A 12,632-nucleotide genomic window follows, 5' to 3' on the forward strand; every position below is an offset into this window, starting at 1 on the left:
AGTTGCCAAATGGTTCCATTGACAAGACCAAAGTGATCTGTGTGTTTTGTCATTGTGAACTGAGATGAAATAATGGGACAAAAAGAAATTTAGAATAGATAAAAATGTGCAATTAATTGCGAGTTAACTATGACATTAATGCAATAAAATATTTGTATTGTTTGACAGCACTAAAAACAAAGAAAATATAGCAAAACTTCAACAGGGCACTATTTTACTTATTTATTTTTGAGCAAAAAAACCGTTTATACTATGAACGGAATGACGCATTTTAAATATCGTACGATTCGAATTTTATAGTGGGAAGCCGTGATCATGATTAAAATGCGATTAATTGTGCAGCCCTAGACCAGAGCCAAATAGGGTTGTTTTTGAAACTGTTTTGCTGTTTTACTCCAGCAGTTTCAAATTGTGAGATTTGCATAGGAAAGAGGTGTCAATGGACTTTGAGGTTCACTGTGTGTCCATTTTACCCACCGAACTGTCGTTATTCAACTATGACAAAGTAAACTCGATTTTGCAGTCAATGACCCCTTTAAAAGGTCCCATGGCATGCTGTTTTTGGATGCTTTTATATAGGCCTTGGTGCAGAATTACAGCCACTACGAGCAGTCCCACAATGAGCTTTCCTTGGGACGTACCATTTCTGAAAAAGAAAAAAAAAAACGATATCGCGCTAGCACGGTCGTAGCTCATTTTCTTATTGGCGGGCCAAATTCTCTGGGCGGGCAAAGCAGAGAAAGGGGAGGTAATCTTTCCTCTTATGACGAAATAAGAGGAACATTTTCAAAACGGAGCGTTTGAGCTTTCATTTTCTCAAAGGCGGAGAAGAATACCCAGGGCTTGGTTTACACCTATCAACATTTCTAGCCACTGGGGGACAATAGATCAGGCTCATTAATGTTAAATAACCTCCAAAAGTGACATTTTCATGTCATGGGACTTTAAAATGTCTTCAGCAATCTGTCATTTATGTCCGTGTTGTTAGTCTGTGATTATTTCATTGAAGCGTTTGTTGTCTAGCCCTTCAAATCATTCAGCAAAATGTAATTTAAACGCTAAAGAATGTCAAACATGTTGCGGGTTAGACATATCAACATTTAATAGTCGGCTTACAAGATCGCATTTTTTTCCTCAGTCAAAAGTATTAAACAAACACACGGACATCATAAACATTCAATCGTCTATTTAGATCCAGTGATACCGATCTTCATTTATTGTCAGAACACAGTCCAACTATTGCAAAAATGAGAGCGAATTGTTTGGAAATTCTAGGCTATAGACTTGATGCTTAGCCTATTCAATTTAACAACTTTTGGAATGACAAGACAGTGGATAATATGTCAATAAAAATAATATACTATTTGAGAATGTGTATTTTGGTTTTATACAGACTATTAGTCAGGTGGCTGAGCGGTGAGGGAGTCGGACTAGTAATCCGAAGGTTGCCAGTTCGATTCCCGGTCATGACAACTGACGTTGTGTCCTTGGGCAAGGCACTTCACCCTACTTGCCTCGGGGGAATGTCCCTGTACTTACTGTAAGTCTCTCTGGATAAGAGGGTCTGCTAAATGACTAAATGTAAATGTATTACTGTACCATTGGGACTCCAGTTTCAAGTGTAGATGGCAGGTTATGCAAGGGCAGTAGCGCATGTAAAATGAGAGTTGCATTTGATAAATTAATAGGCAGCCCCATCTGCTACAACTAGTCTGACAGATCATTTAGAATAGCCTACGTTTTGTTCCCTTTACATCTACGGACTAAATAGAATAAATAGGCTAATCTTGGTAGCCTACTGCATTGTGCAAAGGACTTTTTTTGTTAAGCTGGTAACCCGTGGATGCATCTTTCAAAGATGCGATTCCATCCCCCCCATATGATCGATCGCGTAGTGAATCAATGCATTTGGGCTCAAAAGTTCCTTTCAACGGTGTAGCTCTAGCTTACTGAAATCCAGTTTCCCAGAATGGCAGAATGTGCACCCGGCAGTTATTTAACAGTAAGCAGGAGTGGAATAGGCTTAAATGAGCTTTTCCCGGTGGAATTTTGAAGAAAAAAAATACTAGGTGATAAAACACACATCTATGAAAAGTCAAGCAAGCAGGGTCCTGGAATTTGATAGAGTGCGAAGATAAAAATAAAAATAAAATTCACTTGGTCAAAATGACCTCTCTCTGCGCTTCTAGTGTGTGTACTAACTAACCTAATGGCCTCCTTGTAATGCATGAGTGCCTCCTGGAGCTTCCCCTGCTGTTGCAACACACTGGCCAGGTTAGAATGGGCTGCAGCAAACTCTGGGAAAACCTGAAATGGGACCGGGAGAAGCACGAACACACAATCAACATAAAATCTTCTGGTACATCAGTTTGTCAACCACATTAGATTGGTCTAGCAGACCTTTGTTTGACATGGTAAATATAATAGGGTGTTGTGAGGATCAAGAAGGGTGGCTGCATTAAACTTATAAAGCCTGAGAAAGAGAAACAGTGTTAAGGAGGAGAGCTGACCTCCAAGGCTTTCCTGTAGAGCTGTACAGCCTCCTCAATGTTTCCCTGCTCACGTTTGATGTTGGCCAGGTTGTTGAGGGAATCGGCATGTGTCGGGCACAGACGTAGGGCTGTGTTGTAACACTCCTCAGCCTCAGACACCTATATGGGTACAGAGACGCCACAGGGTTAAATAAACCATAGTCACACAGAAAGAGACACACATGCGATATCCCAAGCACACACTTCCACTGGCTTCCTCCCTCACACGTATAAATGCACACAGGATTTCTCTCATATACAAACCGTTTCAATAGGACTATAAAACGACTACCTATACAAGGATAGAAATGTAAACTGTCTCATTGTTTCTCCTTCATTGTAAGTCATGCATATCGTGTAACTACCTGCTAAGTCAGTTGGCTGAGCGGTGAGGGAGTCGGGCTAGTAATCAGAAGGTTGCCAGTTCGATTCCCGGTCATGACAACTGACGTTGTGTCCTTGGGCAAGGCACTTCACCCTACTTGCCTCGGGGGAATGTCCCAGTACTTACTGTAAGTCGCTTTGGATAAGAGCGTCTGCTAAATGACTAAATGTAAATGTCTAAATGTAATAATGCACTTGAAGGATAAGCAAATACACCAGTACTGTAGCATAGGGGTTGGTTCTTGTCATCCTTTATAGCAGACAATCATTCATCTCCTCCCTTGGCATCACTGACGCCAAGGGAGGAATGCAGCCATGCACAGTAACCAACAGTCAGATCGATAGACACACACATAGGACAGGAGCACAAGGAGGAAAACCAGACTTAAGCCAGAAGGATGGGGCATGCGTTGGTCCATCGTGTTATAGTAGTAAAGATGCATGTATGGAGCAGGTCTTTGCGGAGGGACATACACACACACCGTGTGCTTTCTTACATTGCCCTTCTCTTTGAGGGCGTTGGCTAAATTACAATAGGCATCTGGGAAGTGCGGCTGCAGTTCAATGGCTCGGCGGTACGTGTCGATGGCCAGGTCGATCAAGCCCTGCTCGTAGTACACACATGCCAAGTTGCCGTGGACAACAGCATGGTTGGGACTCAGGCTTAGGGCACGAAGGTAGCCCGCTACAGCTCTAGAAGAGACAAGAAAACAGAGAAGTCAGCGGGAAACAAGATTTTTTTGAAGAATTCAGACAAGGCTCAAAAACTACTTTTCTTTCTTAGGGTTAAAGAAGCCTTAGGTGTTCGAGTAATAGAACCTTGAACACAATGAAACAAGTTTTTACTTCCACCTGAATTTTGTTTTGCATACAGATGCCTGCAGATGACTAGAACTGGGAGCTATTAGCTGGAAAACACACACACAGTTTTGCAAAAGTGCCTTTTGGATACTTCAAAAGTACCCTAGGTAACCATGGCCAAATACTTTATCCATACTAGGATAAAAAGGTACTACATTTGACAATTGTGGGTTCTAATGAAAGGTGATACTTAGACTTATCATATCCAGATCCACCATTAGTATTCCTGACACAGTGACTGAAGCATAAACACAGAGTGCTTTATCCGATTCATCAGTATTTATTTCAGTAATTTATGTACTTGAGTTGGATGTACTTTTATGTGTATTATAATTGGGTGTGCTCAAGCCTTCGGCATTGTTCTCTCTCATATCTTTATTATTGTTTATTTTCCCACCCTTAAGGATCACTCAATATTTGGACTATATAGACAATGTCTATATAATGGTTTGTCTTGGTAGTGATTGCGTTGCTTGTATTTTTATTTACGTTCCGTTGCATGCTTTGAAATAGTTGAAATACGGTGGCTAACTTGCTAGCCAGTCACTGACGTCACTAACATCACAAAAACACACGTGACTACCTGTAGCAGAACATTAGTTTAGCAGCTCGTTAACGTCTGGGAGATAGCTATGCTAACTATAGCTTTACTGCAAGGCAGCTGCAGAAACGCCACAAGCAAAAAGGCCAGGGTGATAACTATTTACAAATTTTACTTTGTGATATGAAACACAATTGTGAAGTGTCATGTAAAATATGAGCTGATATTATTAAGGAAGTACATGTACTTTCGGAAACATCTACTATTTCAAGTTCACTGAAGCATTAGCATCATGACATTTGTTGGTGAAATTATCATTAGGCCTACCTGTGGTTTCAAACCAGTGTAGCTCACTGCAACACTGTACGCGAGACACACTAGAAAGAAAAACAACTCCACAGCTGTTTAGGAAGCCAAACGGCGACAGTACATGTTCGGCACTCCCCTTACTTAAATAAAGTCTTTCAATAGGTATAACTATCTGACTACTAGCCTGAACTTCATTGCAACAGCCTAAACTTTGTCAATGTGTTCATAAAAAAATTATTCAGCCTAAACCGTACAACGGAACATTAAATCGAATTCAAGCAACGCAAAAGTCAAGATTTACCGGGGTCAGCTACTCCACGCAGGGCTCTAAACTGAGACCAAATGGTCGCATTTTGCGTTGTTACTGACAATGATCGCTACCGGTGAACTTTTTTTGAATGAGCGATTTCCTCCTAAATAAATGTCAAGCTTATTTATGTTTTTGGGGGCATATTTTCAGTTAGCAGATGGTACTGTTTGAATCGAGGTTCCATCTGAGATAGGCCTACTGCCGGTGACAACTTTGTTGTTAGAATAAGCTTCAAACGGAGTTCTTTATTAATGAATGATTGCAATATGAGTAGGCTAAATGCCTGAAAATATCACAAGAAGGGGAAAAAGGACGTTAAAATCATAGAGATTAGGACCATTTTTACACCGGCAATCGACGCAAACAAGCACACCCTACAATTTCCCACGAAATTGTACCCTCTCTAGTTTCTACTTTGTATTTCAGAAAATTTATGAGGATGAGGAGTAATAATAATAATCCTAACAACAACAACCTTCATCCCAAGTCTCGTACTTTCATGTCGAGTGCAAATATTTTGTTTTCCTAATCCATTTTTCCATGATTCGAGATCCAAAAGTGGCAACAGTGACCAAAACTACGCTGTTTACCTTTTGCGCACAGGCGCACAAAACCAGCGATTTGTCAGCGAGCTATACGCACAGACTTTTAAGTTGAAACTTTGAAACTTCCATAATATTAAAATGGCATTTGAAACGGGTTTTGTCATAGCCAATATTTGGGGCGTTTTATTATACAAGTAATAGTAGGCTATCTTGTCTTGTAATCTGCAGGCAAATAAAACACGGTTCTCAATACTGGACAGTACCGAAGCGTTGCAGGCTGCAGTGACTCTTCCTAAATTTAAGCTGCGCTGGGTGAAAGAGGGCAAAAAAGATCATATCAAGACCGTGCTTATTGCCGAGGTTCGCTCGGCAGAGCAGTGTGGCCACAGTTACGGGCACCACCGCCAGAAACAGTGACAGATTTTTTTTATTTCAAGGTGGACACCACAGACAGTTTCACAGCGGACACAGAGGTCACAGACTATTTGAAGTCATCTCCAGAGATGCAATCGCTTAACACGTTCCCCAGGATCAAGCAAATATGCTTGAAGTATAATACTTTAACTCCATCCAGTGCGCCTGTGGAGAGGCTTTTTAGCCTAGGGGGTCTCGTCCTTACTCCTAAGAGAAACAGACTCTCAGACGTTTCGAGAGATTACTCCTGAGGTTCAATCATCATTTTCGATAAAATAGTGCAAACAAAATAACGAAAATAGGCATTTGCTTTTGAAAAATGTAATTGAGCCTAAACTACAAAAGTGATGTGTGACGTTTTTCTAAATAAGATGGGTAACGTGTGTACATGGCTACATTGTTTTTGACTGTTAACTGTAGGCTGAATAAGCCTGGCCTAAAAATGTGAATGCACCTTCATGACAAACTCTTGATTAAAGATTATCGTCTCAATCGAGCCAAAAAAAAACTACAACTAATTATATCTCTCAAATGTGTTATATTAGCCCAATTGTTTCATTGTAGTCTTGAATTTAAATTCCTTAACTGTATAGGATGGCAGAGATGTTTATTGGCTGTGATGCAGAACTTACGTTGCCTACAGTCCTCTTTTTGAGTGTGTGTTTCACAGTTTACGATACTACAGCTGTTGTTGTTTTTGGGTGTGCTCACGCCTTCGGCGAGCACAACCATTGTTCTCTCACATATATATTTATTTGTATTGTTTATTTTCGCCCCCCTAAGGATCAGTCAATATTTGGAGTACATAGACAACGCCTGTGTCAAAATGTTCGTCTTGGTCTCGATTGCGTTGCTTGTATTTTTATTTACGTTCCGTTGCACGGTTTAGGAGGTTACGTTTTTGTGGCAAAAAGTGCCTTAGTCAACGAAGGGTACTCAGTGCTAGCTACGTCACCACGTCAGCACACTTTGGCAATGACGCATAGATTGATGTGCAGTTGCACAGTGAGTATCGTGCTGTGGTATACTAGCAGCACATGTACATTTAAGCAAATCAAGACCTGCATGTACATTAAGTAATGTCACATTAAATAATGTATTTAAACTCAAACTTGTGTGGTGCGTCGCTGTCTTCAATGCCACAGCCTAAAGTTTATGTCAAAGGAAACATTCTAATTTCTGGCGCTTTCAAACAATCCCCTCAGTGACGTTTGGCTAGCAACAGCAGCTAGCTTGCTCGTAGCAAATTATTGTTAATTGTTGTGAATTAGCCATTTCCCCCTAAATTAATGTCAAACTTGTTTATGTTTTGGGGGGCATATTTTCAGGGGGGTATTCGTCGTAGCTCGCTAAGCGGTTTAGCGAGCTAATTTTCAGGCTAAGATAAAAAACGCCCCTCTTTTTGGTTCGTGGAAGCAACTTTCGATAAATCACCATAGTAACATATCAATTAGCACTAACCTGCTCCAGAGCAGGCTAACGTAAGTGTAGCTGGATAAGCTTGACACACCCCCGGAAAATAACATGGCAGCTCCCTTTTTGAGAGACCCAGTTGACCAAGGAGCTATAATATAGTTCGATTAGCTTTCCATACCAATAGAGTTCTTCGCGATTGCCAAGATCCTTTATTTCACACGGATGAGTTCTTGTTTGAGCGATATCGATTCAGCGGACAAGGACTCATTTATTTGCAAGACCTTCTCGGGCCGTACATTGCAAATATCATACGCCGCAGCAAGCGTTATTATGAGCTTATGCTGCTGTATGTGAATATGTAACGCTATGTTTTAGGAAATGTCTTGTCTTATCTGTTGTGCCTGTGCTTTTTATGTTTCACTGTGGTAGAGTGGGAAACGTCATATCGATTCCTTTTTATGTCTTGGCATGTGAAGAAATTGACAATAAACTTTAACTTTGCTTCAGACTCTGCATAGCCTTGAGGTTTTTTGCGTCAGGTATAGGCTAAAGTTTTATACAGTATAGGCGATGCAGAAAACATTGGCAAAGCCGCAGCATGCGTTGCTGTAAGAAAAGTGTACTTGGCGCTTAACCAGCTGATGAATCAACTCATCATATTCCCTGGCCATGTCCCAGTCAATGAAATCAAAGAGGGATTTACACATAGGCCTACATGCATATACACATATATAGTACATGATATAAGCTCAGTAGCCTACATATATCCTCATAAGTGTCTATGAATTCGTATCAATTAGATACTCTTTGGCCTTGTTTTTATCTAGCCTACTTATTCTGAAAATTTCCATTAAGCCTACTGCCGCAGTAGGCACATTTAAAGAAATGTGATCTGATTGGGGTAATGAGGCACTTAAGATGAGCCTATACATTTCCCCAAAACTTTCGCATTTATAGCTTATTGGAAATTTTTTGCCAAGCTGCTTGTCTTGCTCTGGCAGCGGTGGCGGTGTTTGACTTAGCCATGATAATATACGCTTATTGTCTTATAGAGACTCATTATAATAGTTTGCTCGGATGGCGAGAATAGCCTATCACCGCTCTCTCTTTCGTATTTTCCGCCATCATACAGTTAGAAAATCACGGTTTTGGTGATCGACCTTTCCTGCCTTTTGAAGTAGGACGTGCACGTGCAATTTCCCTGATAAGTTTAGCCTGATTGAAATTAACCACATGATTTGGATGCGGATCAGCCGTTGACGAACCGATATTTGCTATTCTCACTCATCTCGCTAATGTTAACGGGCTAAAGGGACAATTGATTAACTTAGCTTCAACCCTTACGACGAACGGGGCTCAGTTAGCAGACGGTACTGTTTGAATTGAGAATCCATCTGAACTACTGCCGGTGACAACGTTGTTACAGTAGCTTATTTCAAAGCGGGTTCTTGAGTAGGCTAAATGCAAAAATAGTCCTAACCTATATTATGACTTAAGGCCTTTGCACACTGAAAAAATAAACACAATATCATGTTAAGTGAATTGCGCTTACCTCCTAAACTTTCGTCTGTCAAAAAGTTCGGATCGGGTTAGATTTTCTGCGTTTTTCGCATCCATAGCCAGCATTTTGAGAGTTTTTTTTGTCAATTCAGAGCCAAAACGCTTCTAGTGATATGTTTAAGCATGTACTCATCATTTCATTAATAAAGAACCCCCTTTGAAACAAGAAACTTCTAACAACGTTTTCACTGGCAGTATCTTTGCTGGAATCACGATTCAAACTGTACCACCTATAAACTGAATATGCCACCACAAAAAAAAGAAAGAAATGTATTTCTGGAAAACTGGCTAATATAACAAGTTTACTGTGACTAGTCATCATTGTGTCAGTAACAACGTCCCTGTCTGAAGACTAGGGGGTCATGTGACCGGCTATACGCGCTGAAAGTAGGGAAAACTGCCTTGCACTAATCCACACCATTCGGATATTCAATGGCATTGAATGCTCTACAGGACTTATGATCATCATTTGATACCCCTCATGGTTAATTGCTTTAATAATCCATCGGTCCTACCAAAATACTAGCTCAACAAAACAAAGCTGATGAAGTATTTGCAAACTGGTTGGTAGCTAATACTGTAGTTGTAGCTACAGTGGGGAAAACAAGTATTTAGTCAGCCACCAATTGTGCAAGTTCTCCGACTTAAAAAGATGAGGCCTGTAATTTTCATCATAGGTACACTTCAACTATGAGACAAAAATCAGTCTGGTTTTAAAGAATTTATTTGCAAATTATGGTGGAAAATACGTATCTGATCAATAACCAAAGTTAATCTCAATACTTTGTCATATACCCGTTGTTGGCAATGACAGAGGTCAAACGTTTTCTGTAAGTCTCCACAAGGTTTTTACACACTGTTGCTGGTAGTTTGGCCCATTCCTCCATGCAGATATTCTCTAGAGCAGTGATGTTTTGGGGCTGTCGCTGGGCAACACAGATTTTCAACTCCCTCCAAAGATTTTCTATGGGGTTAAGATCTGGAGACTGGCTAGGCCACTCCAGGACCTTGAAATGCTTCTTACAAAGCCACTCCTTCGTTGCCCGGGCGGTGTGTTTGGGATAATTGTCATGCTGAAAGACCCAGCCACGTGTCATCTTCAATGCCCTTGCTGATGGAAGGTTTTCACTCAAAATCTCACGATACATGGCCCCATTCATTCTTTCCTTTACACGGATCAGTCGTCCTGGTCCCTTTGCAGAAAAACATCCCCAAAGCATGATGTTTCCACCCCCATGCGTCACAGTAGGTATGGTGTTCTTTGGATGCAACTCAGCATTCTTTCTCCTCCAAACACGACGAGTTCAGTTGTTACCAAAAAGTTCAATTTTGGTTTTATCTGACCATATGACATTCTCCCAATCCTCTTCTGGATCATCCAAATGCTCTCTAGCAAACTTCAGACGGGACCGGACATGTACTGGCTGATGGTAGCCTTTGTTACTTTGGTCCCAGCTCTCTGCAGGTCATTCACTTGATCCCCCTGTGTGGTTTTGGGATTTTTGCTCACCGTTCTTGTGATCATTTTGACCCCACAGGGTGAGATCTCGCGTGGAGCCCCAGATCGAGGAAGATTATCAGTGGTCTTGTATGTCTTCCATTTTCTAATTATTGCTCCCCCAGTTGATTTCTTCACACCAAGCTGCTTACCTATTGCAGATTGAGTCTTCCCAACCTGGTGCAGGTCTACAATTTTGTTTCTGGTGTCCTTTGACAGCTCTTTGGTCTTGGCCATAGTGGAGTTTGGAGTCTGACAGTTTGAGGTTGTGGACAGGTGTCTTTTATACTGATAACGAAACAGGTGCCATTAATACAGGTAACGAGTGGAGGACAGAGGAGCCTCTTAAAGAAGAAGTTACAGGTCTGTGAGAGCCAGAAATCTTGCTTTTTTGTAGGTGACCATATACTTATTTTCCACCAGAATTTGTAAATAAATTCTTTAAATATTTAAAGAATTAAGAACGTTTTTCTCATTTTGTCTCTCATAGTTGAAGTGTACCTATGATGAAAATGACAGGCCTCATCTTTTTATGTGGGAGAATTTGCACAATTTCTGGTTGACTAAATACTTTTTTGCCCCAATGTACCTAGCTGGTAGCTGGTACATACGGTGCTGTGGAGAACTGGATTATCTGCTACATTAGAGTACATCCAAGCAGGAATTATGTACCATTTTCCTCACCTGGAGAAGCCAGCTGTGCTCCATTTTGTTCTTATATTCAGAACTGACCCCCGGACTAGTAATTTACGCTCACCTGGACGATGCCGACTGTAATAGTAGTGCTCCTCTCCATGCCGGGGATAGGTAGAGACTCGGCTAAGCACAAGTAGTAATATACTAATGACGTGTGTGGGACTGCTAACCAGAAGAACCTAGGGGAACCCACTTCTATTTTCCCCAGAGTTGTAGAGATATGCGAGCCGAGTGTTGATATCACAGAAATGCATATCAAGCTACTTAACTAGAGCTACATATGAGACATTATCACCTTGGCCTGTGCGTGTGGCCTTGTAGTTCTCCCGGAAGCTAGCTAACAAAAAGACGGACCGATATCTGTGAAAGAAACAGGGCGACACCACGGATGTAGCCAGCTATGTTTCCTGCGATAACACCATCCAGGGCTGTATTTTTGTTTGTCAACTCTAACTAGTTACGCAAGTAGAAAAACGACTTAAGACTTGTCGTTCACCTCTGACTTTGCACTTACAAGCACAACATCTTATCCTAGTGAGCTTGGGAATTGCTGCGTTCTGAATCAGTTTCTACTGTGGCAAGCATGGTCATATTTGGTCCAAGTTCAAACAGTTGTAATTTAGTAATTCTTTGACATATCAAGGTGAACTTCAGAGTGATGCCATCATGAAGCCTCTTCAGTTTGAAAAACCATCTGTCAGAATGACATTTGATTTATTGATACATGATATTTAGGTAATGTGTACATTTACATAAATACACCCATTTCAGTCATTTTTTATTGTATTCACTTTCCTAAATAAATGGAAAGATATCCATCCTACACATCTCTACGAAATTTCCTGTCAATTGCAGCTATGTTTCAAGAGAAAATTAATTTAGGTTTTCCCAAATTGTCCCCGTAAAGCAAAATCCATCATGGCAGACCTTACGTGCGTGTCCACTACAGGGTTTTTTTTACGCTCGGCAACGCTTGACTTCCCACAGTTCACCACGCTCGGGGGCGTGATTGACGAGTTGTAGTCATGGCCAAGCGTGAAGACTTGGGTCCATGTACTCACAATATCGATCAAAATACCACTTTAACACAACATTTGTGTAAAAATACACAATATTCTACTAGTGCAAGATTACAGTAGACTACATATTACGCCACCGGTCACTCAACCAGTCGTGTGTAAGCTGGGCTAGCGAGTGTCAGCAAGCTAGCAGTGGCACAGAACAGTCACGTTGCCGATGTTGTCAGTGTCCCTGGTGTGATTTTATACTTTTAAATTCAGTCTTGTCACACTTAGGGCTGGGCGGTATGACAGTATATACAGTGCAACAGTAGAAATGTGTCTACCGGGAGAGATTTGGCTATACCGTTTCAACCGCGGTATACTTCATGTAGTTTTTATTTTTGGGGGGTTTAAATTGTGTATTTCATACATTCTTCTTAGGCATATATGCCATAACCCCCCACCCCCCTACTCACATAAGACATTCATATAACAAATGTATACTCTTATTTTGAAAACAAATTCACACAGTAGTTGCATGTTGTTGTTGCGCTGCAGCAGAGAAG

At 41.0% G+C, this 12,632-nt stretch overlaps 1 protein-coding gene across 9 annotated transcripts in view; it reads right to left on the minus strand.

The window, feature by feature from the left end:
- ogt.1 (O-linked N-acetylglucosamine (GlcNAc) transferase, tandem duplicate 1) overlaps positions 1-12,632 on the minus strand; it is a 58,239-nt gene that overhangs the window by 33,869 nt on the left and 11,738 nt on the right. For 5 of the 9 annotated variants that reach the window (XM_067248373.1, XM_067248378.1, XM_067248374.1 and 2 more), the window contains 3 exons: positions 3,398-3,608; positions 2,511-2,651; positions 2,207-2,307 (listed from right to left, as the gene is read on the minus strand). In XM_067248373.1, the coding sequence (XP_067104474.1) occupies positions 2,207-2,307; positions 2,511-2,651; positions 3,398-3,608 (453 nt within the window). The remainder of the gene's footprint in view (positions 1-2,206; positions 2,308-2,510; positions 2,652-3,397; positions 3,609-12,632) is intronic. The other 4 variants (XM_067248377.1, XM_067248375.1, XM_067248376.1 and 1 more) reach the window with 1 other exon arrangement.

Source organism: Osmerus mordax, chromosome 12 (assembly GCF_038355195.1).
Source record: "Osmerus mordax isolate fOsmMor3 chromosome 12, fOsmMor3.pri, whole genome shotgun sequence".
In the NCBI taxonomy this organism is placed as follows: Eukaryota; Metazoa; Chordata; class Actinopteri; order Osmeriformes; family Osmeridae; genus Osmerus; species Osmerus mordax.